This window comes from Amia ocellicauda, chromosome 13, assembly GCF_036373705.1.
Source record: "Amia ocellicauda isolate fAmiCal2 chromosome 13, fAmiCal2.hap1, whole genome shotgun sequence".
Classification (NCBI taxonomy): Eukaryota; Metazoa; Chordata; class Actinopteri; order Amiiformes; family Amiidae; genus Amia; species Amia ocellicauda.
In genome coordinates, this window is record NC_089862.1 from 28,982,037 (window position 1) to 29,002,617 (window position 20,581).

At 38.6% G+C, this 20,581-nt stretch overlaps 1 protein-coding gene across 9 annotated transcripts in view; it reads right to left on the minus strand.

The window, feature by feature from the left end:
• Nucleotides 1-20,581, minus strand: part of limch1a (LIM and calponin homology domains 1a) — a 137,835-nt gene that overhangs the window by 54,535 nt on the left and 62,719 nt on the right. For all 9 annotated transcript variants that reach the window (XM_066720486.1, XM_066720485.1, XM_066720482.1 and 6 more), the window contains exons 3-5: nucleotides 18,736-18,805; nucleotides 4,824-4,930; nucleotides 741-771 (exon numbers count right to left, since the gene is read on the minus strand). In XM_066720486.1, coding sequence (XP_066576583.1) covers nucleotides 741-771; nucleotides 4,824-4,930; nucleotides 18,736-18,805 — 208 coding nt within the window. The remainder of the gene's footprint in view (nucleotides 1-740; nucleotides 772-4,823; nucleotides 4,931-18,735; nucleotides 18,806-20,581) is intronic.

A 20,581-nucleotide genomic window follows, 5' to 3' on the forward strand; every position in this document is an offset into this window, starting at 1 on the left:
AAGTTGATATTTCAAATATAAATGTTTAAATGCTCATGTAGATGAGATCAGTAAGTCTAGCCTAAACAGCTCCAGTATTATGAAGTCCTTGGCAGTGTGGTTATAGGGAAGCTTTCACAAACCAGTACTAGGCAGCTATTACACACACTCAATGGTGATCATGCCAGGTTAGTGCGGAGTCATGTGTAGCTGTGATGCCCCAAGTCTTTCTCTTTATCTGTGTCACATGGGCAATATGAACTGAGGATCCATTATGAATCAAACTGAACATTATTTGCACAGATTGCCACTGAGATAGGAAGAATCCCTCTTGGAAAACACTGACATACCAGGTAGACGCCTGTTATGTACAGATGTGGCAATCCAGTAGTCCAAGTCAAACCAAAGAGGAAGGCAGCACCACCCTAATGTCACCAGACCAGTTAAGTAAACGTATATTTTATCTCTTTAATGTTTATGCCATTTTAAGTAACAAATTGCCCACATATTACAGATTATAGAGGTCAAAGGGCAAACCGAGTAATACAGAAACCATTCATTTTGGTCCCTGTAAATTAACCCTAAGCTCAATGAAAAATGAACTAATATATACTTGTTTTAACCAGAGTTTACAAACGGTATGCTGTGCTCCTCGCCAAGATCTGCAGAGAGCATTTTGAGAAGGCAAGGTTTCAAGCCTGCAGAGTCATCTTACATAACGGACGGAGGCAACAGGCAGCGGCACAAGAAGGATTACTTACATTCTTCAGTTTTCTGCTGCAGTCGGAGCCCCTGGAAAATAAAAGGTACGGTGTGTTAGCAATTAGCAGACAGCTACACAGTGTTCCCTGAGTTGCAGGGGGGGAAATAAATAAGCAGTGTAGTTTTAAAACCTTCCTTGAAAAAGTTCAACTGAGGAAAACAAAATAAAAAAACAAAAACAAAAACCAGGGTAGCCATCAGACAGTCTATAATGTTGTTTTGACATTTAAAAACAGCAGCTTCGGGCAAAGGTGGTTAGAGATACAGCCAAGAATGCTCTGTGTTATTTATTTATTTATTTATTTATTTATAATTCTTCATTAAGAAAAACAAAATCAAATACAGAACGCTTGTAGATTCTGAAATGCTCACTTTGGCTTTTGTTACTGTAAATTACAACCCCGTTACACTTTTAGCTTGATGATTCCTTAACGATCTGGTGTCCATATCTCAGTAGAAGCCTTTATAAAGTTTATTTTGTATTTAAAACCAAAAACACCTCAACCAACAAGTTGTTTGTAAAGAGACTTTCTTTTCCAGCACAGAACTGTGTGATGGCACACAAACCACTTACTAATTACACTATCAGGTGTATTGCTCTGTATCACCGGACAGTAATTTAAATAGTGACTTTTTTATTATTAGTATTAGCAAATGTGATTGGCCATCAGTTCTCTGTGATTTAACTGTGAAATGGGAATTAACAACACTAATTACACCTTTAAAGGCAGGTAGTGGGAGCAGAAATAAACATAGGTAAAAATAGGTAGTCCAATGAATACATTAGTGAAGTGACAATATTTAACATTTTGTGGAAAAATACTCCGGACAGGTTCACGTTTCCCAAGTCCTGCAAGCCCGAACAACAGTGGACCAAGCAGCAAAATGACTGGAAAAATAACTTTGTATCCATACAAGTAATCAGCACCCCTGCTTTGTAAATAACATTTAAAAGACAATTAAAGGGGATCTGCACACCAAAGTAACAAAGAGAGGCAGGCCAAAAAAGTCAATGCCACGTTTTAAAATACAAGGAAGTACATATTTTATAATAGTGTAAAACATTACATTTACATGACCCACCTGTAACTGGTGGCATCAAGGGGTTAATTACATTACTAGTAAAGGCACAGATGTACAAATTATATATATGTATGTATGTGTGTGTGTGTGTGTGTGCTAATTTCCCTGAAAGATTTACTTAAAAATCCAAATCTAATCAACAGAGTAGCTTTTGTGCTTTTTTGTTACCTTAATTCACTTTATTAAATAGAATATTATAAGAGAATGGACTACTTCAACCTGCTTCAGAGCTTTAGATCCTGTAATTTCAAAGACATTTGGGCCCCTTTTTGGATTAAAGCATCATATTAAATATTAAATACTACATAATATAAAATATTTGTATATAGTTTTTGTTTCCAATGTTTGTGAACCCTGGAGCGGCTAAATAATTCAAGCTTGGGACCACTTGTAGTAATAGGGGCTAATGGAGGGCAGATGTTAACGGCAAAAATAATAAAGCCCCTCAGTTCACCTGTGTTATCCCGCAGGAATGTTTAATAAAGATGTATTAAAACAAGTTCTGAAAAACATGAAGTGGAACCACACACAAGAAAAACATTGTAACAGAAAAGCATGGTGTACACAGTAGAGCAGACCCAGGATGTTCATTAACTGGCTACACTTCAGTTTCGATAATGTGAAATTGTTTGCTTGTTTTGGCATTTGCTCGGACCATCTTGAAAAAGTGAACCGGTGATCCAGAATGATAAAAACTCCCTTCTCGATATTTTCTACAATTTGATTAAATATACAACATAAATATGCACACTAATGCGGTAAATACTCCTATAAACACAGATACGGCTGTGAATATAGATATATCCAATGATTGCTGTCCTTTCCTTTACAAACCATTACCAGGCCATTTGTGACCAGGGCATACTTTGTAAAATAAATGTGTATAAAGGTATACAGCTCATTAAAAATTAATTATATTATATATATATATATATATATATATATATATATATATATATATATATATATATATATATATATATGAAACTAATAATTAATACGAATAATAAAGACTACCAAGGGATTTGACATGGGAGACTACAATCTGCTAGTGTAAACGGAAAAATACCTAATAACTCTTGTGAAAATAAGACTAAACTGAAAAGAGTGACAGCAGGACTGTATAATTTTAATGAGGATTAAGAAAAGGCTTTTCCAAATATAGGTTATTGTTATATCAATGCAGATTAGCCTCAGAGAAATACAGCTAGATAGCAATTGTGAGAACAATACACAGTGGTGGGTGTAGTAAATGCCATATTATTAGCCAGGCCAATGCTAACAGCTGTTCTGATTAAAGTTTGGATATATTTAGCAGGACTCTTGCTTGCACTTAATGAAACCAGTAGGGAGAAACAGGATGACAGTTTCTGTTATGTTTCTCTGTGTTACAATAGGCTCCTATACTTTTGTTCATAATTGTGGATAACCGAACAAACAAAGAGGGGGATTGTTTCTTATACCTTACGTAAGTCTGCCAGGCCTGCAAACCCCACATTCCTACAGGTATTAGATCACTTGTATGACATCACATTTTTCTTTTGGGGATCTGTCACTTATCTCGGAGATCGATCGGGTCTCCACTAACAGACAGCTGAGATACATTTTTCTGCGCTGTTCTCATTTTTGGTTTTATCTTTGTTTCAGCCTTTTATCTAAGTTATCTAATTCTAGCTTACTAACTGACAGATCTAACCAACCCACCTCCCCCACCAATTGACAGAGATTGCCAAAAGTAAAAGGAATGTTATAAGATATGAGATAAAAATGCTGCACATTAAATTTAAGGTCATTCTAAAGGTAACTTCAGAGCAGATGTAAAACACCAAGCACAAGATGAAGCAGACACAAACACACCCAGATCAAGTAGCTTGGTCACAATAAATATACAGGGCCCTTCTACAGAAGCTATACCAGGTATACCAAGGGCATATATGTATTGAGGAATCTTGAAGAATGGCATAATTTTATAAACCACATAGAAGCCTCTTCTGATCAGTCATCAGTAAACATGCAACACACTAGCCAACAAAGTCAGCCTATCTTTTGTTTCCTTATTTCTGCAGAACCAGTTTGTTCACCTTGGGGAAATCAAAGAGAATTGGAGAACTTGAGGCCAGTTTCGGTGCATTTTCAAGATTGAAAAACGCATTCAGGTAGCTAATAGGGTGAGAACATCAAACAAAACTCATAAGCAGAGAAGAGATCAATGCAAATCTAACTGTCCTGGTGCACTTTCTGCAGAGAGCTGGGCATGCATCAAGATCTGAAGCATGCCAGTCATCTGGTTCATGTTCAGATTTGTAGGTATTTATTGCATGTCCAGGTCATATCATTTTATTTGACAATGTAGAGGCAAACATCTTGCATGTCTCAGAGCTCTGTGCTAAGCTTTTTCAGTCATCCAGGTGAAACAGCTGCAGCAGTCCCCTTCCCAATCTTAAATTAAGGTATTAGTCTGAAGGAGGGAGCAAAATAAATATAGATAGCGATTCTGTTCCGATTTTGTTCTGATTCTCATACCGCCTTTAAACAGCCTCAACACCTACACAGGCCAATCATCCAGTCTGTTACTGACTAAAAATAATGATTTTACTGTAAACCTCAGTTATTCTGCTCCATATTTGTTTTGTTAAAACTGCATTTTCTGGTGTAATACTCCTAATGAAAAACAGACTACTTCAAGTTCCTTTATTTATTAGTTAAAAAATAAAACATACAGACACAGCATCTACCTCCTGATTTAACAAAGTGAAGAGATAAGAAGTGATGGGAGCTTTTGGATGTGCCCCACTTAAATGTACAAAAAAAACATAAAAAAACAAATGCTTAACCAAATGTTAGCACATTTAAAATAGAAGCCCACTAACAGACTAAGAAATGTCAGAATTGGTGTAAAAACAAACAAATAAAAAGACAGATCTGTGCTTCTAAAACATAACATTTGAAAGACAAAACGAATAATAAGGGCATGGGTACACAGACTGGCGTGTTCTTACTTGAGGTTGGCCCGTACAGAAGTGTCCTGGAGGTCACCGGGGTCGAACAGCTGTGTACCCTTCAGTCCCAACTCTTCACAGCCTCGGAGGAACAGCGTGAGGTTGTCCTGGGAGGGGCAAACACACAAACAGGGTTACAGTCTCCCGGTGTCACTTACAGGAGCCCCGCCAGGGTCACATAGAGAAAGTAACGAAAGTAACCATTTGAATGCACTCTCGTCTCGGTCACCAGGAAGCGCTATTGTTTTTTGCCTCGGAACCTGATATAGCCTAGTTATGGGGCTGTGGCTCCACAAGAAGAGGATTTTTAAAAGCTTCGACCTGCTTTCTGGTAGGAAGACAATGGTATAAAAATATTCTGAGGTATTACAAAGGAATTTCACACTCTTGAGGGTTTACCAGTTTCCTCCCTTGCAATCTGTTTGCAAATCACACATACTCCCAACCTCCTATTCCCAGGTGACACCTCAAATACCAGCTTTTATGCTTCTACTGCTGGTGAACATATTCAGTAATGAAATGAAAAGAAATATTAAGTTACTGGAGGAAAATGCACACCTTTTTCACTGAAGTCAGATACGCGAACTGTGACACACTTAAATATCTATTACTCACAGTGGCGTGCACAGACATTTTGGGGGGCATGGGCTCAAGCCAAAAAAAGGGCACCCTGTCCGTGGGGGTGACGTTGATGAAGTGCAGACCGGAGGGGGGGGGAAGACGGACGGGAGGTGGTGGAGGGGGAGCCGCCGAAGGGGGCAGGTGCTCAGCAAAAAGGGCACTTTGGAAGTCTTACGGAAAAAGGGCATGTGCTACGATTACTCGGGAGTAACTACAGCATTCGACCACAACAGTCTGGATTTAAACCAATACGATGGTGGTCTGAATCTTCTATAGAGGGAGATATGAGTTGCCATCCATTACTGTTGCACCTACTTAACAGACCAGAGGTCACAAGAAAGGTCATAAACAAAGCAATCCGACACATTGTGGTGGGATAGTTTCATGTACACTCTACATGGACAATAGATAGCTGTAAATGAAATGGTCTCTGCTGTTCGCTTCCATATTATGCAAAGACATTTGCACTGACTGCCGATGTGGATGTTTAAAAAAAAAAAAAAAAAGTTTACTTTCAGGAAAGGAAAATCAGTCATCAGAACATCATAACTTGCAAATGCAAGGTTAATAAATATAACAGTTCATAAGCCCCTGTAAAAGAGTTTCAGATTGCCATTGCGTCAGTACTTAAAGTAATTAAACATCTAATGAAACCTCCTGGCCCACATCCTACCAGTGTTGGCAACCCTACCCTCCCGACAGGATCAGGGCACCATGTGAAGAATGAAAATGCATGAAGACTGAATCCGCATTCCAGTATGCCTTCTAGTAGTGTTACTGAATGTCATAAGAATTCCTCTAGTAAATCTGACCCTTTCTGATATCCCTGTCTAGTGATCTGTGCACTTTAACCATGTTTATCGAGTACTTTTAGCCTTATTTATCTAGCTCTTGTTGTTTATTACATTGTGTGTGTGTATGTCCTGTGTTATAAGTGTGTTACTACCCTGGACAATGCTAAACAAAACATTTAGCATAGATGATTGGTGGTCCTACATTTTAAAGTGTGCCTATGTTAAATCAAGGTTTTGTCATAATTCAGTGTAGTAATGTACAGTGAAAGCACAGTACAATCTTAGTTAAAGCAAGGTTAATTAGTGTTCGTAATCATGGTATAATTATAACAGAAATGTACCATGCTACACTTTAATTAGGATTAATAGAGCTTTGGTTTCAGTTGTACTTCAAACAATTTGAAATTTATGTAGGACTGAAATCACTTAGGAAGATTTGTATGAAAAATGTACAGAGGAATCCATTCTTACTCATGCGAAACAGCCCCTGAAGCCTCATAACACGTTCCAGCAGCCATGACAGAATGAAATACTCTAAATCACAGTTTTAGCCCAACTACTGCATGAGGGAATGAATCATAAAATTTGCAGAGGGACATAAAGAGAATACAGATGAGATTCCATTACTGCTGTAAATGTATAGTGATAACGCCAACATTCCCTGATAAAAGATGGGCAGGTTGGGTTTTGGTTTGATTCTTCGCAGATGTTCAGGTGAAGGCACAGCCTTGACACACGACTGGGCAGCCGTTATTTAAAACCCTACCGAGACGTGAAGCAGCATTTGGACAAATCCCCACGCTGGATGATGAAATTACAGCTCTCCCCCCCAAGCACCTGAGCAGCAATTCAGCCTTTTCCTGGTTCGTGACTTGGGGTAAGACAGTAGTCACTTGCCATTTGACTTTGTCGGGCAGAGGCCTTTAAAGATGGAAAGCACAGACCTGAAAAAAAATATTCATTAAGAACTAGACTTCAGTAGACCTGTTTCGCATGCAAGGCACTCCCTTTGTCTCCATGCACTGTGAGGTTATCCAGTATCAAGTCTGCATTGCAAATTTAACCAAATTATCAATGAACAAGGTTTTTCTAAGCTTTCTCCCCCTGAATTTCTCCCCCCTTTTGATTTAACAGAGAAACTGAACTAAATCCGGTCCAAAGCTCGTGTCTCTAATTCTACATGTTTTATTGGTTAAAAATGTACATTCAATGAATCTGCTTTGAATTACAGCTGATTAAAGAAATTTTGATAAAAGAAATATATGCTCTCATGCATAAATGCTTGAAATTTACCACACTAAACTTATTATACAAGTAAGAACCACAATTACAAAATACATGCTGTTTCAGGACAAGAAATCTCGTTTTATAAGGTTTTGGAATGGCAACCACTAAAACATTTAGAAAAGTGCCGACTGTAATTCTCGGCAAAGAAAAATTAAAATGAAACGAAATTATACTAGTGGGGCTTTCTAACTTTCCAAACCCTGATACTTCTACTGTGTAAAATGGCAATGCTCTGAAGTGTCTGCAATTAAATAATAATACAAAAATATGTAATTCATTTTAGTAATTACAAAGTTTCCACTATGGAATATGAGTATTGTTTCCAATAAGACTAAGCCTCTCTTCCTGCCTAGGACTCAGACCACAAATATTAATCACAACAGTTATTGGCCACTTCATAAATTCAACCTGGTCTATAATGGGCACATCCATTTATTTTATATTCTGCTCATGACTGGCATGAAGAAACATTTAGTCTTCATCAACTTAATCTCATCAGAAAACCCTTTGATAAAGTATTCAATGTGATCCAAAAGTATTTTGTGGTACACCTTCTGTTCCTATAATATATGGAGATTACTCACTTGGTACTAATAAGAGGGAATATAACTGGCCCATCTAACCTGTCCAAAACAAAGGAATATAATTGCTTTCTGGAGCTTAACCTCACACTTCTGGGTTGCTGGTGTTCAGAGACAGAGAGCAGTTCCTACTATGCTACAGTGTCTGACTGGAAAATAAACAATTTCTTAAAATTACGATTTTGTTTACGCCATACAGTAACTTATGTTTTTGCTTTTTAATAGCTCCTGGGCACATTTTCTCAGCTTGTACTCTTTTTTTGTGGGTTGTTTTGTTGTTTGGTTAAATAAAAGGCCTTTAATTATTTGTGTCTGTGACTTATGGTGACTTCCTGGCCTCACACAAAAGTGCCTTCATTGTTGTTGCACAACCATTCATTAGTTGAGCATCTCCCTACACAGGGCTACAGGTCAGGTGTTGAAACGCTATGTGGTGTCGTTTCTCAGCAGTGTGGGGCGATTTCTGTGGTCGCAGTTGGGGGGTGGAGTTCCTGCAGTCAGGGATCAGGCAGGACATGGGCCTAAGGCAGGATTCGGGCCAGAGGCCTCGTAGTAGCAGCTACAGAGGGCAGGCCTCCGCTTCAGAGACAAGCAAGCCAGTGTGCACAAGAAAGCAAAAAGAGAGAGAGCAAAAACAATAGTGCCAGGAAAAACAAATCTTTCTCATTCCTGTTCAGCCACTGACTTCCCAAACCAAACAACAAATTCCTTTCCTTTTCTGACAAGAATACAAGTGCTCTTATGCCAAAACAAACACTCGATAAATAAATTGAGGGTCAAGAAACGAATTCTGGTAAACATGGCAAAACTCTGCGCTGGAGAAAAATATGTTTGAATTCAAATCCTTCCACTTATAGAGAGACTGCTTTTCAAACTTCCTTCTACTGTTACAGGAGCAGACAGTGTTTAGGAGTAGTACCTCAACCACAAGTTAACTGGGTTTATTTCCATGTAAACTGTAGTTTGGGGCAGTGCTGTCAAACCAATTTTCTCCCTATTACAAAATAAAAATAACAAAACGGAATAACATTGAGAAGGTTAAAAAGTATGTAGATTTCTGTCTGTTATATCAATGATCTGTTGTTCTATTACATTCTCAGTTATTCCAGATCCTGGTCCATTAGTGAGACTATATGCAAGCAGACTAAACAATTTAAATTTAACATCATTCTCCTATTAAATACTTTGGTAACAGATTTCCCACAGACATTTTGTTTCCTGTCTTTGGTGTATATTGACTTTGATTCGTCAAAATATATGCAGGAAGTGTAAGAAAGAGGATTCCAACACAGCCAAAAATTGCAAATTGTACTGCGTTTTTAAGGTTTTTAAGTGCAACAGCCCCCACGTTCACCTCTGGAGCAGTACAGTGCCAAGGAAAGTGCTCCCAAATTTCCAGTTCAGGTAGGCTGGAATCACAGATTGTGTCCTTAGTAACAGCTTAATTATGCAAAAATAATTGTTCATATTCTTCCCTCAGTAGGAGAGAAGTTGGAAACTAGGAACAGAGCTGGTTTTGTTTAAAAAAATGTTATGACATACTTCAGTTCTTAGGGCAGATTGTCTAACATCCAGCTGACTGTAGCAGAAAGTGTGAAAATGGCCAGTGTGTGTGTGACACAGCAAACAGCAGCACCAGCACAGAGCTCGCAGCAGCTCCCTGTGCAAAGCCAGCTAAATGCATTACTGCAGGGGCTGTGTATGATTTGAACGGAGCACTGGTATGAAAATGTGTATTGAGACTTGATGGAACCCTGTTTATGTATATCTGTTTAATTGGAGGACAAACAGCAGATTAGTCTATTCCTCTATACTGCAGTTTCCCTATTTGCTGTGGAGCTACCTGAGGAGCTTCAGTTTATGAACAATTAGTAAAATAAACATGCGTCTGGGCTTTGGGCCTAGCTTCAATTAAGAGCCAAGAGTGATTCACGGAGGTGTGTGAGGCTTTACCTTATGCGGTTTGGTTATGTTTTGACCTGCTATATCTTGTACAAAATTAAGAATTTAAATCCTACTTGCCTTAAATATGTTACGTACTTCACATTAGGCATATATGGGCTTTAATCTTAATTGAATCAAGGAGATTAATTTGAAAAAGCAGTGAAGGAACATCCCCTCCCAGACGATTTATTCTTAAACACTGAAGAGGCCAAGGCAGTTGACAACACACATCTCGGTCAGAAATAAATATAACCTTAAACGTTTGTACATGCAGGTAGATTTCAAAAGCAAAACTGAAGCACATTTATACTGTAAACCAAAACACATTCACCCCGAATTAGACATTTTAATACAAGCAATACAAGCAAATCATTTTTGTGCATTGGACATACCAGTTAGACAGTCAGAAAGTCCCAAGCAGCATAATACACAGTGATGCTTCTTTAGTTCCAGACTTACTCTATAAAAGCTACCAAAGGTTCATTCAAAGATGCACAATTAAACATAAAAAACATAAAAGGTACAGAATAAAACAGCTAGTGCTTCTGCATTCCACAATCTTTGCCGTCAAAATATTATGCTGACATTGAATCAAGGGCCCTTTGTTTTCTGCAGTACATTCAGAGTAATAAAAAGTGAAACTGCATTTCTGATATATGGTCTTTTTCCATTCTAATTAAAAGTGAAAGGTTTAAAAGGATGCTTGGTACAATGATCAACATTGCAGGATAAAGTTCCAGCATGTTTTTGTAATATCCCTGCCAAGCCAAACTTCCTTCGAAAACAGTTTAATAAGGGCCCGTCTGCCAGTGAACTTTCCCACTGCCTACTACAGCTTGGCCATGGCAAGACCTCAGACAGCCGTCAGAGAGAGCATCAGCACTGTAAATGTCCTTCTTCAAAATATTTAGCCTACCCCTTGGCAATGAGGGGCTTTAAATAAACGTTTTGTTACTTCCCTGGTCTACCCGAGCTCTCAACCGCCTCTAATCTCGCAGGCCGAGGAAGTTCCGTTAAACTGAAAACCAAGCGTTTGTCTCCGCAATTTCCTTGCATTATACTTGACGGAACTCCTACTGCTAACAGTGAAGGGAACGTTAGTCCAGCTCTCTAGGGGTCTCCAGGGCAAGGAATTGATGTCATGGTCTTAGGATGCAGGTCGTGCAAACACCCTTAAAGAAAACACAAGGTGAATTCATTAGACCGGGGTGGTAAAGACGTAATCGCTATTCTTAGTACATGACTGTCTTTGTTCCTTGTTAACAGAACCATCAAGGAATAGAACAAATGCCCTGGCCTACATAAATAGTCTAGCTAATAAATCAATCAATCAAATAATAACAAAGCAATCTATGTGGGAGTAGGTTATCTTAAGTTATCTTATGCTTTATTCATAAAACATTAATGACTACACAGAATTTACAACTGCTTTAGTTCCTCATTTCCAATTGCTGAATATACATTTAGCACTTTTACAGCTGTGTCTCTCCTGATGAAAAGGGAAGGGCAAAACAAGAGGGTCCAGTTTCCTCGCAGTCAATATGTGAACTAGACACGGCTGATGATGGCTCAAAACACATGCAATAGACCTTACTGTATAATGTAGCAAGTTATGTAACAATGTAGACAATACTAACTAAACCTCTGGCAGTCTTCTGCTCATAAAACACGGGCCATATTCATTTGCTGTGCAGTAGGAATAGGCACATTTCCGTGGAATTAAGGAAAGTGAGTCAAGCAGTTTTGCACAGTTCAAATGGATGGTTCACAACCATAAATTGGACATGCACATTTCTGTTATATTATGATCAATAGTTCTTAAAAATTTGGATTCGACTTCAAAAGACGTTAGACTCCTTTTCTGCAAAACTGTTTTCCATTGCTATCCAGAAGAAACCCTTATTGGCCCATTTGTCCAGACAACCAGACAACTGGCACCTAAAATCTAAAAAATTTTTTTTAAAGTGATTCGGGTCTAGCCTGATGGATCAATTTAATTCTTCTCTTCATTCCAACCGTACCACTTGGAGGGCTGTTACTGCAAATGGAAGACACATGGCCAATAAAAGCAAGCTTTTCAACATGCTAAATACCCAGACAGATTCAGTATGCCATAAGATTGAAAGCAGCTATTAGAGTTATTAGCCCCACAACACAGTAGAATTGACTTGTGTGACCATAATCCTTCAACCCTCATATTATAACTATCAGCTTTCTGCATGAGTATGCTGTGTTCGTGTTGTCCTCATTTAGTATCGGTATTCTGTTGAACTCATACCGTCTCTATGTCACAGTTACTCATCCGAACATGGCAGGAATCTGTATACTGACTGGCAGGGCCAGCTGAACAGTGATGGTAAAGAGAAAATGCAAATGTTGAGTTCAGGCTGCAGTTCAGGCTAGCACAAGGGAACTGTAAACTGAGGAATTTCATTTTAGAACCAGTGAGGACGGATTATAAAACGGCCGGAAGAAGAGAATTGTAGGAAGCATTGATTTGAGGACAAATCACTATTTGAAGTGACGAATCCCACAACACACAGTTTGACGCTGGGGCAAATGTCTAGTAAAGTTTTTGAGATTAGTTTAAAATCCCAGTGGGCCAATTTACAAGAGGAAGCATACTAACTTGTAGCAGTGTATTTTCTTCCCGGCAAAGACTAGGTCCTTTGATCACTATAAATTGAAGGATGAATGCCGTACTATATAACAAGACAAGAGAAGTGAGGAGCTACCTAGTTTGATGCAGGGACCTCAGATCTCCCTGAATGACAATGGTCTTTGACATTCTGTTGAATGTCTGAAAATACTATTGTACAGTTTTGCATGGCCAGTCTACAGTCCTAACCTAGGTGCCTTGGTTGCAGCTCACTTTAAAACGCAACTCTCAGTGCAGTACCCCAAACTGACCTGGTTAAACCTTCCATTGATGAATTACACAAGGCATCTGAAAACTCTTCCTAAAGAGGTTGAAGCTATGTGTTTTTATATGTGCTACCAATCTAAATTAAATAATACAGTCCTAAAGGAAAGGCGAGCTTCCACCCCCTACAGAGTTCCTAGGATATGTAAAAGAATGCTTTAATATGCATCACAGTACCAGTAGAAGGAAGTGCATCAATAGCAACGTCCTTCGTCTGTTCACTGAAGGCAGTAAATCAGGACAGAACTGCTGGGTCACAAGGGTTATGGATAAAAGAATAGAAGAACAAAGAAAGGTTACAGATGAGAGGGAGGCAAATGGCCAGTCTTGCTCATCTGGTTGGTAATGGCGTAATGGAGACTACTTGAAGGATGCCAATGACAGAGCATTCACAGCAAGGTTTGGCAGTTTACTCACCCTACACCCACACCCTGCATCAATTCTTCTAGGTACACTTGCACAAAGTCAGGGGTTTTGTAGGCATATAGTCAGGTGTGTGATTAAACAATTATACCAAACAGGTGCTAATGATCATCAATTCAATATGTAGGTTGAAACACAATCATTAACTGAAACAGAAACAGCTGTGTAGGAGGAATAAATCTGGGTAAGAACTCAGCTAACAATGTGAGGTTGCTGAAGACAGTTTACTGTCAAAAGTCATACCCCATGGCAAGACTGAGCACAGCAACAAGACACAAGGTAGTTCTACTGCATCAGCAAGGTCTCTCCCAGGCAGACATTTCAAGGTAGACGGGGGTTTCCAGATGTGCTGTCCAAGCTCTTTTGAAGAAGCACAAAGAAACGGGCAACGTTGAGGACCGTAGACACAGTGTTCGGCCAAGGAAACTGCAGCAGATGAAAGACACATCATGCTTACTTCCCTTCGCAATCGGAAGATGTCCAGCAGTGCCATCAGCTCAGAAGTGGCAGAAAACAGTGGGACCCTGGTACACCCATCTACTGTCCGGAGAAGTCTCAACTATGCATGAAAACACAGGAACTGTGGTGCAGAAAAATGGCAGCAGGTGCTCTGGCCTGATGAGTCAAAATTTGAAATATTTGGCTGGAGTAGAAGGCAGTTTGTTCGCCAAAGGGCTGGAGAGCAGTACATTAATGAGTGTCTGTGGGCAACAGTGAAGCATGGTGGAGGTTTGCAAGTTTGGGGCTGCATTTCTGCAAATGGAGTTGGGGATTTGGTCAGAATGAATGGTCTCCTCAATGCTGAGAAGTACAGGCAGATACTTATCCATCATGCAATACCATCAGGGAGGCATCTGATTGACCCCAGATTTATTCTGTTTTATTCTGATTTTTCTTCTGTTCACTCACTATTAACATGTCTATTTTTGAAAGCATTCTTACTTTACAGCATTTTTTCACACCTGCCTAAAACTTTTGCACAGTACTGTACCTCCATACTGCTGTCAGTGTTGGAATCTGATATTACTGCACAGATAGTTTATAGTTATTCTGCTGCCCTACATTAATTGTATTTCTAATTGTTTCATGCAGTGTGTGAACCCCTGCAATGCACTGTTTCATGAATTGTATTTTCTTATTGTATTAATTGTCAGCCAATTTGGATACAGGTTTCAACCAAATAGCTATATGATAATAATAAAACTGCCTCCTTTTCTCAGGCCTGAGTCCAGCTGTACTTGATTTCTGCTCATGTCTGATCGTCCTGGTTTGTGAGCAGACTTTGTAGTAAACATATGTGTTGTATTTTGAATACCTTAAATCAGATCTGTCCAATATCTTGATTCAGTGCTTCCAAGCTTCAATTAAAGGTCTAATTATTCACCCTTCGGAAATAAGTCATTTCTTTACCATTATGTTTGAACATACATATCCATCTCATACTTAAAGTTATATATATATATATATACATATACATATATATATATACATATACATATATACATATACATATATACATATACATATATACATATACATATATATATATATATATATATATATATATATATATATATATACACACACACACTCACCTAAAGGATTATTAGGAACACCATACTAATACTGTGTTTGACCCCCTTTCGCCTTCAGAACTGCCTTAATTCTACGTGGCATTGATTCAACAAGGTGCTGAAAGCATTCTTTATTATCCTATTGATAGGATAGCATCTTGCAGTTGATGGACATTTGTGGGATGCACATCCAGGGCACGAAGCTCCCGTTCCACCACATCCCAAAGATGCTCTATTGGGTTGAGATCTGGTGACTGTGGGGGCCAGTTTAGTACAGTGAACTCATTGCCATGTTCAAGAAACCAATTTGAAATTATTCGACCTTTGTGACATGGTGCATTATCCTGCTGGAAGTAGCCATCAGAGGATGGGTACATGGTGGTCATAAAGGGATGGACATGGTCAGAAACAATGCTCAGGTAGGCCGTGGCATTTAAACGATGCCCAATTGGCACTAAGGGGCCTAAAGTGTGCCAAGAAAACATCCCCCACACCATTACACCACCACCACCAGCCTGCCCAGTGGTAACAAGGCATGATGGATCCATGTTCTCATTCTGTTTACGCCAAATTCTGACTCTACCATCTGAATGTCTCAACAGAAATCGAGACTCATCAGACCAGGCAACATTTTTCCAGTCTTCAACTGTCCAATTTTGGTGAGCTTGTGCAAATTGTAGCCTCTTTTTCCTATTTGTAGTGGAGATGAGTGGTACCCGGTGGGGTCTTCTGCTGTTGTAGCCCATCCGCCTCAAGGTTGTACGTGTTGTGGCTTCACAAATGCTTTGCTGCATACCTCGGTTGTAACGAGTGGTTATTTCAGTCAAAGTTGCTCTTCTATCAGCTTGAATCAGTCGGCCCATTCTCCTCTGACCTCTAGCATCAACAAGGCATTTTCGCCCACAGGACTGCCGCATACTGGATGTTTTTCCCTTTTCACACCATTCTTTGTAAACCCTAGAAATGGTTGTGCGTGAAAATCCCAGTAACTGAGCAGATTGTGAAATACTCAGACCGGCCCATCTGGCACCAACAACCATGCCACGCTCAAAATGGCTTAAATCACCTTTCTTTCCCATTCAGACATTCAGGAGTTCAGGAGATTGTCTTGACCAGGACCACACCCCTAAATGCATTGAAGCAACTGCCATGTGATTGGTTGGTTAGATAATTGCATTAATGAGAAATTGAACAGGTGTTCCCAATAATCCTTTAGGTGAGTATATATATATATATATATATATATATATATATATATATATATATATTATATATATATATATATATATATATATATATATATATTTATTTGTTTGCCAGTGTTGGGTCAGTACTTGCAAACAAAATTAAATAAATTCAAGATGTATAACACAGTAATACACTTTGGAATTAAATGTGCGAAATGACAGATCCACATTTTAAGATCAAATATAGTTCAGTCTTCAGTCATCTGCATTGACCTCTATGAATATAGCCCTGAATATTATTTTACTATGCTGTAGCCAAGAACAGTCAACAGTCTGCAAAATTCCTATTGACTATCTATTGCTATCAGTCTGTTTTTTGGTCTGTCCACTATGGCTTATAGGTTTGTATAGCCTAAAATTTAATATATTTACCAATTTATCTATATTATCTTTATTCCAAATACTTGTTTTATATACTTGTTCATATACCCACTAATGCTGTCTGTCCAAAACCAGGATACTAAAGCCAGCTGCCGTGCCAATGAGAATGATTATTGCTTGCCCTAGGTACAACGCGACTTCAGAAGCATTTCCACATAAAATAGGAATTATGTAAAGGTGATGGTTATTATATCTATTGTTTTGGCAGGTTACAAGCTCTAACTACACTTGGAATACATCGGGGTACCATCTTGATTAGTCCATTGACAACTCTACAAAAACAGATTTATAGTTTCCGTTTCAACATTTAGATTTTACATTCTGTTCATATCTGGTAATTTCTCATATTTATGTGACACCCCAAGACACTGCTGCTCTGTTTACTCATGCTTTGGTTTCTCCACAATATTGTTACCAAGGATGCATGACCTAACCAGTCTGTAAATAAATTCCAGTGGCGTTCATTACAACAACTTAAAACAGGTTTCAGTAATGGGCCCCATAGCTCACATGCACTTGTTTATCATGACATTATGACAAAGAAAATTACATAAATTTATATCAGATTCAGGGGATTTCAATTTGCGAGGAGACATGCTGGTCCCAATTTTGCCTTGATAAGTCTTGTACTTGGACAAAATACAAAAATAACTCCGACACAAGCCTCACATCAACATCCAAAATCATTGATATAAACAAAACAACACTGGTGATAATGCAATGCATTTTGATGGGAAATTGATCGGTTCGTCCCCATGTTTTTTCATCAGCTCGGATCTCTTCCCATAACCATCAGAAGTTACGTCAGAATTCAATCTTTCTTATCCTCTCAGTTTTAGACTAGCTATTCTAATAAACCCTGACATGTTATTACTTATACTAACTGAAGCCTCATTCAGTTTCTTCACTTCCAGATTTCATTATTTTAATTATTAGCCTTTTGAGGGACAAACTGTATTAGCACAGATAGGATTTAGGGGGAAGAAGGAAGAGAACCACGATTCATGTGGTACTATTGACCCTCCAGTTTTCAACTTAAAACATCTCCATCATGAGCAATAGGATCCACCTCTACTCAAGTTCTCCTCTAAAAGAGCATCTATGCTTTCTCACATCTCTACAAAGCATACCAAAGACTGGAAAAGGGTTGATTCATGTACTGCCAAATGCTCCAATGTAAAGTTCGCAGTGACACTGTTGTGAGGTTGAATGCTCATGATAAATGCTATGCTAATGCACTGTCTGTGGGTAAATGTTAAACTTCACTGAAAGAGAGAGAGGTCCATCGATGAGAATGAAGAACGGAAAGGAACAGACCCTTGAACTCTTTGCTTTGATATAAGATATTTGTTTTGTTTCATTTATTTTTATTTTTTTTAATAACTCAAATTGTTGAACTACTTCTGTGAACTGTATTCTTTAATCTACAATTTGACTTGGCAAGACAACAAAATGTCCATTACAATAAGTAACAGGGAAAAATCCGTCATCGATGGCACACTAACAATCAGTTCATGAAATCCAACTCACATGTTGCCTTGAAGGCACTAGAAGCTCCATCCAAAAACCAACTGGAGACAAAATGTGTGAGAACATAGCTAATCTTACCAATAGATTTTCACCACAATCTAAAAAGCCATGGTAAACCACAGAAGCCTTTTATTTCTTCAGCAGGATAACATGAAAATCAGACAAGCACAGGATTGATTGAGGAAAGTTCAGAATTTGCACTCTCCTCCCCCATAGCTCTCAAAATTTAAAAACGATGAAAGAGAGCAGAACCTTCAAACAGTGGTTGCTCAGAGTAATGCAGTACTAGTTCAGTGCATTTAATATTATGTTTGGATTTTTACAGAACATTACAGTAAGTGACAAGGAGACACTCATCATAAAATGAAACATAAATAGGAGAAAGGTAGTAAAACAAATAATGCAAGAACATTTGTAATTGTCTAGAGGCATACAAAGCATGAGAGAGAGAGGGAGAGAATGACAGAGCGAGAGAAGGAGAAAGAAGGGGAGTGAAAGTGAGAGAGGAAAAAAGTGTGAAATACAGGCAGAGAGAGCATGGCCCATTGTTTTGAGCTACTGAAATGTACTTATCTAATGAAAGTAAACAATCATCAGAAATACTTACAAGTCCTGCTATAGGGGTCGGGAGTCTATTGATCTTCTTCACAAGTCCCGGCTTTATAGAACTCAACAGCCTGCAGAGAAAATGAGAAACTTTGACTTTAGCTCCTTGTAAATATATTCATACTGATGCAAATGACACATTACATGAGTAGGACAAAGTACTTGGAACTACATCCTGTACCTGCCATGTGTAAACCGCATACTTTCCAAACAAATAAACAAAGCTGTATACTGGAGTTCAAGTCACATGAGTGTATATATTCTCTTGCAATGTAATATCCCTGTTCATGCCATTTGTAGATGGTTTTGAATAGGAGAAAAACTGGGAACAATTAACTTTAATCTGAAATATGATATAGTATATGGCCACGAGTGGTCTTGTTTTTCCAGGATACCTTCAATTTTACAACTGACATCCCATTCAAAACACAGCGACGCGATTAGTTCTGTTGAACACAAAGGCTTCCTGAAAGGAAATCTGTCTCTCTTTACTTGGGATATGCGGCCAACTAGACTGCTGAAATATCGGTTTTCTCATGTTTTTAAAGTCAGGCATCTGAGATTCAAATGATTGTCTGTATAAATACTGTCAGGATAAACTTGGTGTAAACTGTGGGAAAGAAAACCCGCCTCACCTTAAAAAGAATTGCTGGTCTAGTCAGAAAACAGGTGGTGTCAACAAGGGACAAATACAGGGAAACTTAAAATAAATAAATCAGCTGCACATATATAAGTTTAAGCCAAATGCCTCACTAGTCTACTATTTTAGAGCAACTCAGTGTATACCAAGATATTGGCTTCACTACAAAATAATGCCTGCAATGGGCTTTAAATCAGGTGCTCTTGGAAGTTTTCATCTGATTCAATACAATTAATGAGGAGCTGAGAAGCTGCCCGTGAGACATTAATTTTAATTTTGACAGCATCTCCTCTCCACCAAATAAGTAAATTCTTCATTAATTTGGATATTAACTAGTAACAGGGATATCGCATGCCTGTTCAAAAACAACACTTTATATTCATATTCCTTTAAAAAAACATTATTTTGAATGCCTTTCGAAGGTGAATTACATATGAATCATAAATGGTCTCCAATACACAATTAAATCAACACTTTACATTTGCCAATAAGGAAAGGACACCTGTTCTAGAGGCTATATACAAGTGACTAATCTATTAATTACCCTATAAGCAAAAACTGTGGTAACATGGGCTTCTGTATCCGCTTTGTGTGGTTGCTCTGGTAGGAACTCAAGCTGTCAGTTTGCCAGTTTTCCAAATGCAAATTGAGTTGCCTGTGCTGAGGTCACATAACTCCACTCTCATGTCCACTACTAAAGATTCAGGACAGACAAACAACACTCACAGACATCTGAAATCTCAGGCCTGAAGATCCAGTACATGCTAATTCACAGCTCCACTCATTTCTCATATGCATCAAACTGTATTCAGATGGAAGTTTCACTTGGTAGATGAATCAAAAACAACCCAAAAAAAACAAAAACAGGAAAGTTGTTGCCTAAATTCACTACCACTAGCACATTAATCTCCAGTCTGTTTATGAGCAATTCACAGAGTTTACACTAGGACACAATGTTCAAGAGAGCGGAACCAAGCTCTGTATCAGCATAATTTATCAGGGGTGTCATTTCTTTTCACTGCAGCCGAAATCTGATAGAAACACAAAGGAAACAGATGAAGAGGAACGCCCTCCTCCGTCTATGTCGCTTTGGAAGTGTGAGGACTTCGCTAGACTTGGACCTATGACAAGAATGCGAAAAAAAAAAAACTTCAGGGCGGAGGGCAGATGGGCTGCTGTTGCTGATTACTTTGCAACAGACATAAGA